This window comes from Oryzias latipes, chromosome 16 (genome assembly GCF_053564925.1).
Source record: "Oryzias latipes strain Hd-rR chromosome 16, Olatipes_Hd-rR_3.1".
NCBI classification, from domain to species: domain Eukaryota; kingdom Metazoa; phylum Chordata; class Actinopteri; order Beloniformes; family Adrianichthyidae; genus Oryzias; species Oryzias latipes.
Genome location: NC_136252.1, coordinates 31564990 through 31583090, shown reverse-complemented (window position 1 = coordinate 31583090; position 18101 = coordinate 31564990). Strand labels below are relative to the sequence as shown.

General features: G+C 41.7%; 1 protein-coding gene across 1 annotated transcript in view; it reads right to left on the bottom strand.

Annotated features, from left to right (window-relative positions):
* gabbr1a (gamma-aminobutyric acid (GABA) B receptor, 1a) overlaps positions 1 to 18101 on the bottom strand; it is a 164063-nt gene that overhangs the window by 29333 nt on the left and 116629 nt on the right. Inside the window, exons 21-23 of the mRNA XM_078932560.1 lie at positions 16307 to 16434; positions 14781 to 14909; positions 14082 to 14225 (exon numbers count right to left, since the gene is read on the bottom strand). Coding sequence (XP_078788686.1) covers positions 14082 to 14225; positions 14781 to 14909; positions 16307 to 16434 — 401 coding nt within the window. The remainder of the gene's footprint in view (positions 1 to 14081; positions 14226 to 14780; positions 14910 to 16306; positions 16435 to 18101) is intronic.

The window sequence follows — 18101 nt, the reverse complement described above, 5'->3', positions numbered from 1 at the left end:
TGGATATTTGAAGCATAAGTAATTTTAAAACACACTTGTTTGGAGTCCAGACGGAAAAAGCACAGGTTTTGGGATGAATCAGGATTTTTTTAAAATCATCTGTTTCACCTGGACTTCTGAAAAAAATATGGAAGGCAGCAAACACAGATCCCTACATTTAAAAAAATAAATGGTGTTGATATATGATGATTAAGTTATGAAAAAAAATAGGTGTTTGTAGTTTTGCCTAAAAAGACGTTTTCGGACCTTTTTGGATGTAATGCTCTCTAAGATGTCACCTGTAACTTCAATCATTCTGAATTTTTTTAGGAAGCAGTAGCACATAAATGCCTATGAAAGTTGAATTCTTGGTGCTGATAACCTAAACAGAATTTATGCTAAAAATCTTTGTTCAGTCCAAAATTTCATTAAAAAAATCAAGTGATGAAGTTTCTCGTAGACCCTATAGTGTTACATATCAAAGCTGGAGGTTATTAAAGGCATCTAATTCTGAAATCTCAGCTTCCTGAGACAAACGGCTGATTTATAATAAATTTCTATTATTTGGGTGCACATAATCGACCACTTCCTGTTACGCAGGCACCGTCAGGTGTACACCCATGAAACTTTACATGATGAGAGAGGACCCTTTTGAGTATCTCCAGTTTTAATTTCATGCACATCGGACAAAGCAAAGAGAAAATACAGGGCAGAATGTGCCCAATGCAATAACTAGGTGGCGCTATAGAGCTCGTCCAAGATTGTCATATCCATGGGTTCAGAATAGAAGCTTCATCATATCCATTGAATTTCAGTGAGATTGGACAAGGAATGTGCACGTGAGAGCAACTTTTGTGTGCATAGCGAGATGCCCAACTTTGCCGCTCTGTCACGACCACACCCCCGCATTGAAAGTTATGGTTTTTTGTCAGAGTAAACTTCAATGGCTTTTCAACAGGTGGACGTCATTTTCAGGTGTGTCGGCTCATCCTACTCGGAGTAGTGATGCTCCAAGTAAAACATGTCATTTCCTCTTGCCAGCAGGTGGCGCTACACTTTTTCCAGATTTTTTCACAGCAGATGTGTTCAGAGTCAGACTACAATCATGCACATCAATTTTGGATCAGATTGGATTATGCATGGCTGAGTAATGGCCATTTTTCTTTTCATGGCGTGTTTTCGAAACGACCTCCAATTTTGACGCGCCGCCATGGTCACAAACATCCATAAAAACTTAAAAGCTTTGCAATTTAACATCGGACATGTGTCTAGTTTACAAAACCAAAGTTTGGAGTCATTACTCTCAAATCTCTAGGAGGAGTTCGTTCTAGAGCGAGGCCTGCAAATGACCAAAATACAGCAAAAATGACATATTGTCATCAAAATATCAGACTTCCTGTGCGACTGACAGCTTGGTACCAGGAGACTTTTTTGTAGGTTTCTATCCGATGAACATGTCCTGAAAAAATCAAGCTTGTATGTCAAAGCATATGCGGGGGCTCGGGACAAATGTCACTGTAGGTGGCGCTGTCGAGCCGTTTTTGTGCGCCGATGCCAATCTCCTGTAAAATACGAAATTTTTCGCGACTCCTGATGTGTGTGCCAAATTTGGTGAGTTTTGGGGTATGTTAAAGGCCTCAAAAAGGCGACTCTTCCGTCGGAAGAAAAAGAATAATAATAATAATTAAAGCTACAAGTAGCATTTAGCGGGCCCGAGCACGTGCGACCGCATGGCACGAGCGACCGCCCCGTGAGCAACGCCCTGCTCGAGCCATTCTCGTCGTTTTTTCTTGTCCATTCTGGAGCTCCAAGCTATTGTTAATACGACAGCAGCCTGGGGGGGGGGGGGGGGGGGGGGGGGGGGCTGTAATCTGTTGCCTTAAGGGACAAAGACTTTTGCATATAGCATGAAAAAAATTCAAGCAATGATGATAATTGCTATCACTGTCCCTAAGGATGAGAACAATAGAACTCATTCAATTTCCACTACAATGTCTAGATGAGTGTCAGCTATGTCTGATAACTTGGCCAATTAGCTGGACCGGGATCTTGCAAAGTGCAGGTGGTTAACGTCCAGTGTGATGAGTCTGTGGACGGCAACAGTACAGCATAGCTTTTGGTTTCCACAAGAGAAGAACTCCTGACACATCTGCCCTAACAGACAACTACAAGAGGAGTTGAAATGTATAACACGGTGAAGGAGTTTTTGTGCAGAAAAAGGTACAATTAGAAAAGCTGGTAGCAGTGACTGCAGATGGGACTCCTGCTATGATCAATAGACAAACAGGTTTCATCACTCACTGTAAAGCTGACCCAGACTTTCCAAAATGTCTGCATTACTGCTGCGTCATTCACCAGCAGGCCTTATGTGCAGAAGTGATTGGCTCTGGACATATAATGACTCTTATTCTGAAAATCGTAAACAACCTCAGCTGCAAAGCAAAACAGCACAGGATTTTTAAGGTGCTATTGGAGGAGATGTCTGTTGAATATGGTGAATATGAATATGGTGAATCTGAACTTGCATTCTTGACTGACATTACTGGAAAACTAAACCACTTGATCTGCGAGCTGCAAGACAATGGCAAAACTATTTTTTTTTGACCAGCCTGCCTGAGCCAGTGTTTTTCTTGTGGGGATCTTTTCTGCCAGGGCTTGTCAGCTTGGTCAGTGGATGTTGCTGCAGTTGTCTCCCTTGCTGGGACAGCTGGAGTTAAACACAGCAGCTCACGGCTCTGAAGTGGACCCCGTTGCTGTCCCAGTCTGGATGGGCACTGTGGCGATGTTCCAATGGCCAGGCTGGCTCCTGGTATAAAGAGATTCCCAAATACCATTTCCTAACCGCAGAGCCAAGGATGTGTTTACATGTTTAGGTCAAAAATGTGATGGACAGCTTCATGTTGTCTAAACATGCCACCCTGTTATTAATCCAGTTGATATGGTTCTCCATCTGTGTCTAGGTGATAGAAAAGCATTTTTTTTATATTTAGAGCTCTAAGCAAACAAACAGTTGTCTATATAAAAGAGCTTTTACAATTGTGCACTTTTAGCAGGTCTCTGAGTTCATGTGACCAATGTATGGTGGATTTTCACAGACCTTGTTTAAAACTGAAGGTGAGAGAGACTTAGAGAAATGGCTTCATTGTTCTGGAGTTCTTTGTTTCATCCACAGAAGAGTAGAATTGGTGATTGATTTTGAAAAGCTGCTGAAAAAAGTATCTTTTTCAAATTGCAATTTCTAACTTAGGTTTTACATTTTGTGTTCCATTTTTTGTGCTTTAATTGGGAAGCATTTGTTATTTGTTTGGTGTTTTTAAGGTTCTGCAAATATACACATCATTTTTTAGAGACATTTGTTATCAGTTGTGTTTGTTGATTTGTAGTTTAATTTCATTGGATGTATAGATGTCGTGTGGGGGGGAGGCTCGAGAGCAGGTAGGACCCAGGCGCAGAGACGGGAGGCAAACGGGTTCAGGGCAAGTGGGTTTATTTAACTAACAAAAAGCGCTGCAGAGCAGGATGACAAAACTAAAAACAAAAACTTACTGTGGCATGGCAAGGGACATGGACGCCAGACAAGAAGACGTGAACAACATGAGCAGAAGTTAATGGACCAGCACAGGAGGAAGGCAGAGACAAGACTTATATACAGACAGGGCAGACAAGACACAGGTGAACACGATTAGGGCAGATGGGGACCAAAGGAAGTAAAACTCAAGAAACATGACAATACAGGAAACCTTTCAAAATAAAACAGGAAACAGAACCAAACAAGACAGAACAAGAACTAAAGCGAAAAAAAAGACAACAAACTGAAACCATGACAATAGAAAGGAAAAGAAGTTCAAACATTGATTATAAAAAAGGATATAAGAGATAAAAAAAAAAAGAAAAAGGAAAAGAAAAAAGATAAAATATTGATTTAATTGCATTTTGAATGAATAAAAAACAATGATTAATAGAATCAGAATCAGAATCAGAAATCAGAAAAAGTTTTATTGGCAGGTTCAGTAGAGCGCACTTTACAAAACGAGGAATTTGACTTGGTGTATAGTGCAATTAAGAATAAGTTAAAAATTAAGTTAACAACAACAACACACTATATACAGTAGAGTAAGGTGAATTAAAGTGGGAGCACAGATGGGCTGGGATGGTGGGGCCTGTAAGTGGCACCGACAGTCCTTTGGTGGGCGGGGGGGGGGGGAGGGGGGGTCACCTGGGGGAGTTGGGGTACTGTTCAGCAGGCTGACTGCAGTGGGGAAGAAGCTGTTCTTGTGGCGCGAGGTCCTGGTCCTGATGGACCGGAGCCTCTTGCCAGAAGGGAGGGGCCGAAAGAGATTATGTCCTGGATGAGAGGGGTTGGCTACAATCCTGGCTGCCCGCCTCCAGGTCCTGGAGATGTGCAGCTCCTGGAGAGACGGGAGGTGGCAGCCGATCACCTTCTCTGCTGAGTGGATGACGCGTTGCAGCTTGGCCTTGTCTCTGGCCGTGGCCGCAGCGAACCAGACTGTGATGGAGGACGTGAGGGTGGATTCGATGATGGCGGTGTAAAAGTCTACCAGCATCTTTTCAGGGAGGTGAAACTCTTTCAGCTGCCTCAGGAAGTACATCCTCTGCTGGACCTTCTTAGTGATGGAGCTGATGTTCTGCTCCCACTTGAGGTCCTGGCTGATGATGGTTCCCAGGAAGCAGAAGGACTCCACAGAGGTCACCGGGGAGTCACAGAGGATGACAGGGGGGAGGGGGGCTGGGGCCTTCCTGAAGTCCACTGTCATCTCCACTGTCTTCAGAGCATTAAGCTCCAGGTTGTTAGCGCTGCACTATGACACCAGCCTGGCTATTTCACTCCTGTAGGCCGACTCATCTCCGTCAGAGATGAGGCCGATGAGTGTGGTGTCGTCAGCAAACTTCAGGAGTTTGACAGACAGGTGACCAGCTGTGCAGCTGTTTGTGTACAGGGAGAGTAACAGGGGTGAAAGGACACAGCCCTGGGGGGATCGGGTGCTTGTGGTCCGAGTATCTGAGACGAGCTTCCCCAGCCTCACTTACTGCTGTCTGTCCGTCAGGAAGTCTGTGATCCACCTGCAGGTGGAGTCAGGCACATTCATCTTGGAGAGTTTTTAATACTAAAGATGTATGAAAGACATACCGAAAAAATATGTCTTTCAGTGTTTAACTGGCTGTCTTTGGATTATGCATGCCTGAGTAATGGCCATTCTTACTCCTCATCTCTCTGTTCACTGCTTGCTAATTTACATAGCAGGGGTCCCAGCAGGAGGGGGCGGGGTTGTAACACGACTCCTTCAGCAGAGCCAGGCTGAGAGAGGCTTTGACATGTAAGATGTTAGATGTTAGAATGCCAGATGTTAGAATGACCAGTTCATTTTATATCTATGAAAATATTCAGGGAGCTATGGGACATGTTCAGCTATAGGTCTGTGAAAATTGGTGTCGATTGTTGAAACATAAGTTACCATAAAAAAATGTTTGTTTGGAGTCTAGACAGATTTAACACAGGTTTTTGGATGAAAAAGGATTTTTTATAAATCATCTGTTACACTTTTAAGTCTGAAAAAAATATGGAAGGCAGCAAACACAGATCCCTACCGTTTTTAATTTTTTTGTGCTGATATTTGAAAGATAAGTTATGCAAAAAAATAGGTGTTTGCAGTTTTGCCTAAAAAGACGTTTTCGGACCTTTTTGGATCAAATGTTGTCTAAAAGTTCACCTGTAACTTCAATCATTCTGAATTTTTTTAGGAAAACTAAACCACTTCAACTGTGATCTGCAAGGCAATGGTAAAACTATATTTTTTATGGAACAGCCTGCAGTGTTTCTTGTGGGGATCTTTTCTGCCAGGGCTTGCCGGCTTGGTCGGTGGTTGTTGCTGTTACCAATCCAGTTGATATGGTTCTCCATCTGTGTCTAAGTGATAAAATCAGAATCAGAATCGTTTATTGTCATTGTACATGGGGATACAATGAAATTGCAGCAGCCTTGGAGTGAAGGAGTTACATAAAATAAAAATAAAAATAGAATAGAAAAAGAAATACTGTATTTACAACTCTTAACAAAAATGAACAATATGGACAGAAACTGTTAAATATTAAATATTTGTGAATAAAATAGAAAGGAATTACATGAGTTGCTGTGAGCACAGCTTAATAAATATCAAGTTATTGCACAGTGACCCGGTTAGACAGTCAGGATATTGCACGCATTGTAGTAAAATTAGAGTGAGGTGTGGTTGGTGGACGTATGTGCATTCCGTATGATAATTGCCTGTGGAAAAAAGCTGTTTCTTAGTCTGTTTGTCCTGGTTCTGATGGACCTGTACCTCCTTCCAGAGGGCAGCAGTTCAAACAGAGGGAAAGCAGAATGGGTGGAGTTAGTGGTGATGCTAGTCACTCTGCTGAGGCAGCGAGACTGGTAAATGTCCTTCAGTGAGGGGAGGGGGCAGCCGATGATCCTCTGCGCTGTCTTTACCATTCTCTGGAGACTCTGCCGTTCTGCTTCAGTGCAGTGGGAAAACCACACTGTGATGCCATAGGACAGAATGCTCTCAATGGTTGAGCGGTAGAACGTTACCAGCAGCTCCTGGCTGACGTCGTTCCTCCTAAGTTTTCTCAGGAAGTGCAGGCGTTGCTGGGCCTTCCTGATGACAGTCATGGTGTTGTTAGACCATGTGAGGTCAGCAGAGATGGTGGTGCCCAGGAGGGTGAAGCTGTGGACCCTCTCCACACAGTTTCCATCGATGTAGAGTGGGGGTGGATCTGTTCTGTTTTTTCTGAAGTCCAGGATGATCTCCTTGGTCTTGGTGGTGTTCAGGATGAGGTTATTAGCCTGACACCACCTTGAGAGTTTCAGGACTTCGTCTCTGTAGGCCGTCTCGTCGTCCCCAGAGATCAGCCCCACCACAGTAGTGTCGTCTGCAAACTTCACCACGGTGTTGCTGGTGTGGGCTGGTCTGCAGTCTGCTGTGTACAGTGTGTACAGCAGAGGACTCAGCACACATCCCTGTGTGGAGCCTGTGCTCAGCGTCCGGGTGGAGGAGAGGTGGGGGTCAAGTTTGACTGTCTGTGGTCTGTTTGTCAGGAAGTCCTTGATCCACGAGCAGGTGAGTGGGTGGAGTCCTAGTTCAGACAGTTTGTTGACCAGAATGTCAGGAATGATTGTGTTAAAGGCTGAGCTATAGTCCACAAAGAGCATCCTGGCGTAGGTGTCTCTGTGTTCCAGGTGGCTCAGCGCAGTGTGGAGGGTGATGGAAATGGCATCATCCGTTGATCTGTTTGCTTTGTAAGCAAACTGGTGGGGGACGAAGATTGGAGGGAGGGAGTCTTTGATGTGTCCCAGGAGCAGCCGCTCCAGACACTTTGTGATGACAGCAGTGAGTGCAACTGGGCGGAAGTCCGTGAGGAAGGCTGTGGATGAGGACTTTTTGGGTATCGGGATGATAGTGGATGACTTCAGGCAAGCAGGGATGAAAGCCTGAGCTAGCGACAGGTTGAAGATTTTTGTGAAGACCTGGGAGAGTTGATCGGCGCAGGCCCGCAGAACCTTTCCGGGAACTCCATCAGGTCCCGCCGCTTTCCTGGGGTTTACCCTGCTGAACATCCGTGCCATCCGTGCCACGTCCATAAAGGCATTGTTTTTATATTTAGAGCTCTAAGCAACCAAACAGTTGTCTATATAAAAGAGCTTTTCCAATTGTGCACTTTTAGCAGGCTGAAAAAATTATCTTTTTAAAATTGCCATTTCAAATTTGGGTTTTAAATTTTGTGTTCCATTTTTCTGTGCTTGTATTGGAAGGATTTGTTATTATTTTGTTTAAAAGTGCTACATATTGTATATACACATAATTTATTTAGAGAAATTTGCTATACGTTGTGTTTTTTGGTTTTGTAGTTCAATTTCATTGGATTTATATTAAGGAAAAGAAGTTGCAGCATTGATTAAAAAAGGATAAAAGAGACATTTACTGTCTAAGTCTTATGTTACATCTGTAGAACTGTACTGAGAGTTGGGTTTTGTTTTGGAGCACATTCATATGTTTTGTTTGTAAAAAAAAAAAGATAAAATATTAAGTTAATTGCATTTTACATGACTAGAAAAGCAATGATTATTCATAAAAATCTATGAAAGACATACAAAACAAATGAAAAAGCAGTCTGCCCTCCCTCTTGTGTCTAAACTCTTGTCACCTCACCTCTGGGTTAGTTAGCATATGAATAGGCAGCTGGTGTGTGTGTGTGTGGGGGGGGGGGGGGGGTGAAATTTGACTCCAGCAACAGGGCGGATTGAGGAGCAGGCTGCAGCATGAGGAAAAAACTGAAGCATGTAAGAGGAAATGACATCCTACAGTTGACCAGTTCATTTTATATCTGTAAAGAATATTCAAGAAGCATTTAGACATGTTCAGCTATATGCGTGTGAAACTTGGTGTGGATATTTGAAGCATAAGTAATTTTAAAACACACTTGTTTGGAGTCCAGACGGAAAAAGCACAGGTTTTGGGATGAATCAGGATTTTTTTTAAATCATCTGTTTCACCTGGACTTCTGAAAAAAATATGGAAGGCAGCAAACACAGATCCCTACATTTAAAAAAATAAATGGTGTTGATATATGATGATTAAGTTATGAAAAAAAATAGGTGTTTGTAGTTTTGCCTAAAAAGACGTTTTCGGACCTTTTTGGATGTAATGCTCTCTAAGATGTCACCTGTAACTTCAATCATTCTGAATTTTTTTAGGAAGCAGTAGCACATAAATGCCTATTAAAGTGTAGTCTTTGGTGCTGATAACCTAAACAGAATTTATGCTAAAAATCTTTGTTCAGTCCCAAATTGCATAGGAAAAAAAGAGGTATGAAGTTTCTCATAGACCCTTTTGTGTTACATATCAAAGCTGGAGGTTATTAAAGGCATCTAATTCTGAAATCTCAGCTTCCTGAGACAAACGGCTGATTTATAATAAATTTCTATTATTTGGGTGCACATAATCGACCACTTCCTGTTACGCAGGCACCGTCAGGTGTACACCCATGAAACTTCAGATTATGAGAGAGGACCCTTCAGAGTATCTCCAGTTTTAATTTCATGCACATCGGACAAAGCAAAGAGAAAATACAGGGCAGAATGTGCCCAATGCAATAACTAGGTGGCGCTATAGAGCTCGTCCAAGATTGTCATATCCATGGGTTCAGAATAGAAGCTTCATCATATCCATTGAATTTCAGTGAGATTGGACAAGGAATGTGCACGTGAGAGCAACTTTTGTGTGCATGGCGAGATGCCCAACTTTGCCGCTCTGTCACGACCACACCCCCGCATTGAAAGTTATGGTTTTTTGTCAGAGTAAACTTCAATGGCTTTTCAACAGGTGGACGTCATTTTCAGGTGTGTCGGCTCATCCTACTGGGAGCAGTGATGCTCCAAGTAAAACATGTCATTTCCTCTTGCCAGCAGGTGGCGCTACACTTTTTCCAGATTTTTTCACTGCTGATGTGTTCAGGGTCAGACTACAATCATGCACATCAATTTTGGATCAGATTGGATTATGCATGGCTGAGTAATGGCCATTTTTCTTTTCATGGCGTGTTTTCGAAACGACCTCCAATTTTGACGCGCCGCCATGGTCACAAACATCCATAAAAACTTAAAAGCTTTGCAATTTAACATCGGACATGTGTTTAGTTTACAAAACCAAAGTTTGGAGTCATTACTCTCAAATCTCTAGGAGGAGTTCGTTCTAGAGCGAGGCCTGCAAATGTCCAAAATGAAGCAAAAATGACATATTGTCATCAAAATATCAGACTTCCTGTGCGACTGACAGCTTGGTCCCAAGAGACTTTTTTGTAGGTTTCTATCCGATGAACATGCCCTGTTAAAATCAGGTTTGTACTATAAAGCATATGGAGGTGCTCGCGAAAACAAATTTTGCAGGTGGCGCTATCGAGCCATTTTTGTTTACCTATGCCGTTCTCCTATAAAATATGAAATTTTTCGCGACTCCTGATGTGTATACAAAATTTGGTGAGTTTTGGGGTATGTTAAAGGCCTCAAAAAGGCGACGGAAAAGTCGGAAGAATAATAATAATAATAATAATAATTAAAGCTACAAGTAGCATTTAGCGGGCCCGAGCACGTGCGACCGCCTGGCACGAGCGACCGCCCCGTGAGCAACGCCCTGCTCGAGCCATTCTCGTCGTTTTTTCTTGTCCATTCTGGAGCTCCAAGCTAATGTTAATATGACAGCAGCCTGTGGGGGGGGGGGGGGGGGGGGGGGACTATAATCTGTTGCCTTAAAGGACAAAGACTTTTGCATATAGCATGAAAAAAATTCTTAAATCTAAGCCTCGTTTAGACCTGCTCATTTTCTCATCAAGTAGAAGAAGGTTTTTATCAGATTAAGAAACAAGCAATGATGATAATTGCTATCACTGTCCCTAAGGATGAGAACAATAGAACTCATTCAATTTTCACTACAATGTCTAGATGAGTGTCAGCTATGTCTGATAACTTGGCCAATTAGCTGGACCGGGATCTTACAACGTGCAGGTGGTTTAACGTCCAGTGTGATGAGTCTGTGGACGGCAACAGTACAGCATAGCTTTTGGTTTCCACAAGAGAAGAACTCCTGACACATCTGCCCTAACAGACAACTACAAGAGGAGTTGAAATGTATAACACGGTGAAGGAGTTTTTGTGCAGAAAAAGGTACCATTAGAAAAGCTGGTAGCAGTGACTGCAGATGGGACTCCTGCTATGATTGACCGACAAACAGGTTTCATCACTCACTGTAAAGCTGACCAAGACTTTCCAAAATGTCTGCATTACTGCTGCTTCTTTCACCAGTAGGCCTTATGTGCAGAAGTGATTGGCTCTGGACATATAATGACTCCTATTGTGAAAATCATAAAAAACCTCAGCTGCAAAGCAAAACAGAACAGGATTTTTAAGGTGCTATTGGTGGAGATATCTGCTGAATCTGGTGAATATGAATATGGTGAATCTGAACTTGTATTCTTGACTGACATTACTGGAAAACTAAACCACTTGATCTGCGAGCTGCAAGACATTGGCAAAACTATTTTTTTTTATTGACCAGCCTGCCTGAGCCAGTGTTTTTCTTGTGGGGATCTTTTCTGCCAGGGCTTGCCAGCTTGGTCAGTGGATGTTGCTGCAGTTGTCTCCCTTGCTGGGACAGCTGGAGTTAAACACAGCAGCTCACGGCTGTGAAGTGGACCCCGTTGCTGTCCCAGTCTGGATGGGCACTGTGGTGATGTTCCAATGTTCAGGCTGGCTCCTGGTATGAAGAGATTCCCAAGTACCATTTCCTAACCGCAGAGCCAAGGATGTGTTTACATGTTTAGGTCAAAAATGTGATGAACAGCTTCATGTTGTCTATTGATGTAAGTTTAAACCTAAACATGTTTCCCTGTTACTAATCCAGTTGATGTGGTTCTCCATCTGTTTCTAGGTGATAGAAAAGCATTTTTTTATATTTAGAGCTCCAAGCAAACAAACAGTTGTCTATATAAGAGCTTTTACAATTGTGGACTTTTAGCAGGTCTCTGAATACATGTGACCAATGTATGGTGGATTTTCACAGACTTTGTTTAAAACTGAAGGTGACAGAGACTTTGGAGAAGTGGCTACATTATTCTGGACTTCTTTGTTTCATCCACAGAAGAGTAAAATATGTGATTGATTTTGAAAAGCTGCTGAAAAATGTATCTTTTTAAAATTGCAATTTCTAATTTGGGTTTTACATTTTGTGTTCCATTTTTTGTGATTGTATTAGAAAGATTTGTTATTTATTTGGTGTTTAAAGGTGGTACATAATGTATATACATAATCTTCTTAGAGACATTTGCTATGTGTTGTGTTTGTTGTCGTTGTAGTTTAATTTCTTTGGATGTATTGAAAGGAAATGAAAAGAAGTTGCAGCATTGATTAAAAAAGCATAAAAGAGACATTTACTGTCTGATGTTACATCTGTAGGAGTGTACTGAGACTGGGTTTTGTTTTGGAGCACATTCATATATTTTGTTTGTAAAAAAAAAAAAGATAAAATATAAAGTTAATTGTATTTTGGATGAATAAAAAAGCAATGATTAGTGCTAAGGATGTATAAAAGACAAACAAAACAAAGGAAATTGCTGTAATTTAGTGTTGAACTAGGCTTTCTAACTGTTCTACTTTCTGTCTGCCACTCCTGGCTAATTTACATGTGAGCACACAGCCGGGGGTTGGGGGGGGGGCTAACTCCACTCCTGCAGCAGGGGAGACTGATGAAAAGCTTGAGGATGTAAGATTGAATAAATAAAATCCTAGAGTTGACCAGTTCATTTTATAAATGTAAATATTTTTTATTTTGGTGCTGATAAACTAAACAGATGTTATGATAAAAATATTTGCTTGAGTCAAAATGTCCAAAAATTTGCTTTCAGCACAATAGGGTGATTAAGGTGGTTAAATGTTTCTCGTACGTATAGTGCTGCTTTTCAAACGTGGAGCTTTGTAGGACGCATCTAATTCTGAAATCTCAGCTTCCTGAGACAAACGGCTGATTTCCTATGAAGCTTGATTATATGATCATGCTTCATGATCATTTATGAACATATATAGCTCGTCCAAAATTGTCATATCCATGGGTTCAGAATGGAAGTTTCATCAAATCTATTTAATTTCAGTGAGATCAGACAAGGAATGTGAACGTGAGAGCAACATTTGTGCATGGCGAGATACCCAACTTCGCCGCTCTGTCACGACCACACCCCCGCGTTGAAAGATTTGTTTTTCATCAGAGTAAACTTCAATGGTTTTTCAACAGGTGGACGTCATTTTGAGGTGTGTTTGCTCATCCTACTTGGAGCAGTGATGCTCCAAGTAAAACATGTCATTTCCTGTTGCCAACAGGTGGCGCTACACCTGTTTCGGATTTTTCCACTGCAGATGTGTTCAAAGTCAGACTACAATCATGCACAACAAATTTGGATCAGATTAGATTATTTATGGCTGAGTAATGGCCATTTTTCTTTTCATGGCGTGATTTCGAAACGACCTCAAATTTTGACGCGCCGCCACGGTCACAAACAACCGTAAAAACTTAAAAGCTTCGCAATTTAAGATCGGACATGTGTTTAGTTTACAAAACCAAAGTTTGGAGTCATTATTCACAAATCTCTAGGAGGAGTTCGTTCTAGAGCGAGGCCTGCAAATGTCCAAAATGGAGCAAAAATGACATATTGACCTCAATATATCAGACTTCCTGTGCGAGTGACAGGTGGGTCCTTTCAGACTTTTTTGTAGGTCTCCATCTGAAGAACATGCCCTGTAAAAATCAAGCTTGTACGTTAAAGCGTATGCGGGGCGTCGGGACAAAAGTCACTGTAGGTGGCGCTATCGAGCCGTTTTTCTGCGCCCATGCCAATCTCCTATAAAATACGAAATTTTTCGCGACTCCTGATGTGTGTGCCAAATTTGGTGAGTTTTGGGGTATGTTAAAGGCCTCAAAAAGGCGACTCTTCCGGTAGAATAATAATAATAATAATAATAATAATAATAAACATTCGAATTACAATAGGGTCCTTGCACTCCGTGCTCGGGCCCTAATAATAATAAACCTAACAGATACAATAGGGTCCTTGCACTCCGTGCTCGGGCCCTAATAACTCTTACAGATACAATAGGGTCCTTGCACTCCGTGCTCGGGCCCTAATAATCCGAGTAAATACAATAGGGTCCTTGCACTACGTGCTCGGGCCCTAATAATAATAAACCTAACAGATACAATAGGGTCCTTGCACTCCGTGCTCGGGCCCTAATAAACCTAACAGATACAATAGGGTCCTTGCACTCCGTGCTCGGGCCCTAATAAACATTCGAATTACAATAGGGTCCTTGCACTCCGTGCTCGGGCCCTAATAATAATAATAATAATAAACATTCGAATTACAATAGGGTCCTTGCACTCCGTGCTCGGGCCCTAATAAGAAAAAAATCCCACTAAAATCCTTCAAATCCTTAATTAAATTCCCTCTTGTGGGATCAATGAACATTCTAAAGTTCTATCTAAAGCAGAGGAGTGAGTCTTTACCTCCTGGATGATCTTCTGCAGCTCTCTGTTCTCGCGCTCCAGCTGCCTGGACTTCTCCTCATCGTTGTTGTTGGTGGACGAGCCGGTCTTCAGCGTGTCCTGCTGCTCGGACTGCCACTCACCGCGGGTGATGAGGCGCCGCATCTGCAGGAGCCACAACTCAGTGAAGAACGCACTTGTTCTGAGAAAATCTAATTAGACATCTCTGATGTTGGCAGGCATTTTAGTTACATCACTCTGAAGGATATTTTCAGCTCATAAAGTGTGATTTTTTTTTCTCCTTTCTTTTCTCAACAATTATTCTGATGACATCTCAGCTGCTCAGCGCTCGCTGCTGTTCGTTCCCCACAACTCCAGAAATAACCTGACAATCAAACTGTGATGGCGATGCTGCCATCTCAAGTTAATGAGGTTTGCATTTCTGCAGATGGATTTTTCTGCTGTCTGAAATGAAGGCAGACGTGTGGAAAAAAAGCAGAACACTTTTTCCCTCTAACTATAACATTTGACAGCCGCTACAAAGTCAGAAGCTTCATTTATGCTTTCAATGAGAAACAGGTGGGATTCTAGTCAGTTCAACGCTGCACAGGACGCAGGGATGTCGAGATGTTTTCAGTTGGAGTTTTGTCTGACCTTCTTTTTTGAAACTTTGCATAACAGTCTGACATGGAGATGAGAGTGAGTCAACAGTCAGAGCACCTTGGGTACAAAGAGCACCACCAGAGTGATGTAGGCTGAGAAGACGATTGCAAGAGAAGCGAAGGCGAACGAGGCGTCCTGCTGCGAGGACAGGATCATCGTCACCGGAGCCGTGATCAGACACAAAACCTGCGAAAGAGGAAGATGAGACCATCGTCACATTCATAAAGGCATCAGGCATCTGTTCATCACTCTGCAGAGGACTCCTGTGTGAAAACAGCATTAAAAAGTCATGAGTGGAGTGACAGCGGCGTGCTGACGATCACCACACTGCTGTCTCATCAGGGCCCGAAGCTCAGAGAGGAAGGAGGTCCCCCAGCAGATGTCATTAACTATTGACATCGTCATAAAACTGAAATGTGTGCATCATAACATTAAACAGCAACATTAGACTTGTCCCCCGTCACGGGGCGGCGTGATGAAAACAGCATGCAAGCTTCATTTAATGGTCTCGTAAATAAGCACAAGTGATGGATAAATGATGTGTTTATCATTATCTGTTTGTATCTCATTACGGTCCTGTCTGATTTTTATGTAGCAATCAGTACAGAAAACCTGAAGGAAGAAAAAAAATGATGGAAATAGAAAAAATAAGAAAAACTGAAACTTAGAGCAGAGAGATAGAAGCATTGAAGAATTGAAGCGTAAAATCCTATTTCAGTTGAAGTTTAGAACATCTTAAAGAGTGTCAAATGATGCTGCTTATTGTAAAAACCCAAAGAGCCGTTCTATTTTCTCCTCTAGTACTTCATAATTGGAGGATTTTCATTTTGATAGATGGAGTATCAAGTGAAGAAAGCTCAATGACCCCCATTCCAAAGACGGCGATCGCATTTCGCTGACATCGTAGGCTGGATTTCAGATTAATGCTTTTAAGCTCGCAATGAATCATATCTCTTTAATTTTTGAAATAGAAACTGTTGAAGAGCTAACAATGCTTTCGATCAGCAAAACACGAGAAAGAAATTTGTCAATAAAACTGAGAGAGAAAAAGATGGTGTTTTTTAATTCCACTGGTGCCCCCCAATAATCAGCGTGGATTGTGAGTGGCGGCGTGGCGGCAACCTAGTCATAAGAACCCATAGGGGATCAAGAACCTGTGATCAGAAAAATGGAATCCAGATTTAAACGGATGTTTCTAACCATGACAGGTCTAAGGCAAACACTGTGTCCATCTCTGCAAAAGGGGGCAGGCCGATGTAATGCCACAGTAGTTTCCGATGAGGAACTAAAAGAGTTCAGGTCAGGATTTCTCCGTTTCTGTTCTTCTTAACTGCAGTGATAAAATTAATGCAAAATCAACTATTTACCTGTGCTTACATTGGTAATTACTCTTTACAAAAATTAATGGAAAAGTTGCTTTTAAAACGTAATTATAAAGAAACTGGAGGTGTGGATAAACCCTGATGGCCAAATGGACATTTTGTGCTTTTAAGCAACAGTAAGATAATTGCAGCATTGGTTCAGAACCCTCCAGAGACAGGAAGACAATGAAACAGTGTGATGGAGTGCCGGTGTGAACTCACAGCTACGTTGTAAATAGCCATCCCTACGGCTCGATGGTCGTTGATCTTTTCAGTGGAGACAGACTTGGTCTCGTAAGCCAGGAAAATGCCCAGCAGCAGCAGCAGACCCTTGTAGCCATAAACCACACCTAGAAGAGAAACAGAAGACGAGGAGGAAACAGAATAACATTTCTCTGCTTAAAAACTGGTTTTGTTTAGCAGATTTTGTGACCTCAGTCTAACAGGAGACCTCAGCCCCCGTTCTTTCACCAAAGTTCCCCTCCTTATTAACTGGAAAAATTGTTTTGTGAGACCTTAAAGCTATTTTCTCTGTTTGGTTACTGCAAAAGCTCCCAATTACTTTTAAGATAAAAAGTCTGAGAGTTGATTAAAAAAAGGAATTATCCCTCCACAGTTATTATGAACAGAAATTAAATTTTAACACATCAAAAGTATATTTGTGATGTAAAACCAGACATATTACAACTTTAAAAAAAAAATAATCACAGAAGTTTACACACTAAAATAAAAATATCCACCCAACTTGAAAAATTCTACTCTGATGAGCAAAACACCTCAGCAGATTTGCAAAACTCCAAACATTTTCACCCCTTAGACACAGAAAAGGATTGGGAGGAAGTCACTTCCTTGTCCTTATGAAGCCCTGGATCGCCAACGACCACACTAACGTACGAACTGAAGTGCCACATCCCAGGTGTGGAAGCACACCTGCTAATTCGAAAACACATCACTCAGCTGTGCTAGAACAGGCAGCTGGTGAGTTCTCCTGTCTTAAAAAAAAGTAAAGGAAGAAGACGAAGAGGAGTGAAAATGAGAGGACATAAAGAAGGTAGAGAAAGAGGAGAGGGACTGGACGAGTTGATAGAATCTGAACAAAGAAGACGAGAACCAAATTTGACCCAAACGTCTGTGAAGCACTTTTGTTGTCGATCATAGACTGACACTGATGGAAGCCAGACAAAGAGTTCAACCAAATCTCAGCAGAAATCCTTTTGTGTCAGTACTTTGAACATTTCACCTTGATAAACACACAGTACATTTAAAAAAACAAAGCACGCTGTACTTATCATCAGCATTGTTCACTGTAACATTTGACAGTGGGCGGTAGAGGTTTACCTTCTATATATTACTTTTCCATAGGATTGCTTTCTCAATGGAGACACAGCCTGTGATGTGGATAAAATCATATGGTCTGATCCAGCCAGACGGAGAAATTACAGTATTATTGTTGCTTTTGCAGGAGTTTCTCTTCCAAGTGTTAGTACCTCATGCAGTCATTCATATTTATCTGCAGATTATATGTGCTTCATTTATTTCATTGTTGTTTGATTACTGTAACTGAATAAGATAGAGAAATACCATAAGTTTTGAAATAAATTCTTGAAATCTTCAGTCTGCAGTTTCAGTGTTGTGCAGTGCATGGTGGGCCTGTTTGTCTTCGTTCGTCCTATGTGTCAATCTAATCATGAAGAATGTTGTGGGTTTGTCTGGGCAAAATTCTAGTGCATGCTATTTCAAAACCTTGCTTTTTTGTTTTTTCAAATGTGCTTTCTATTCATCACAGCAATGTCTGACTGACTGCAATACGTCTGATTACTGATGACTGTATTTGATAACTAAAAGCATTGTCACTATTATGTGGATGTTTTGACAAAGAATTTGATAATTTTGCAGATAGAGTATGGTGTCTGGATAGCTGTGATAATATCTTGATAAAATGAAACTGATAAAAAAAGATGTTGAAACTGTAGTGGCCTAGTGGTCTTTTGAGGAACTACAATAGTTGTAGTTCAAA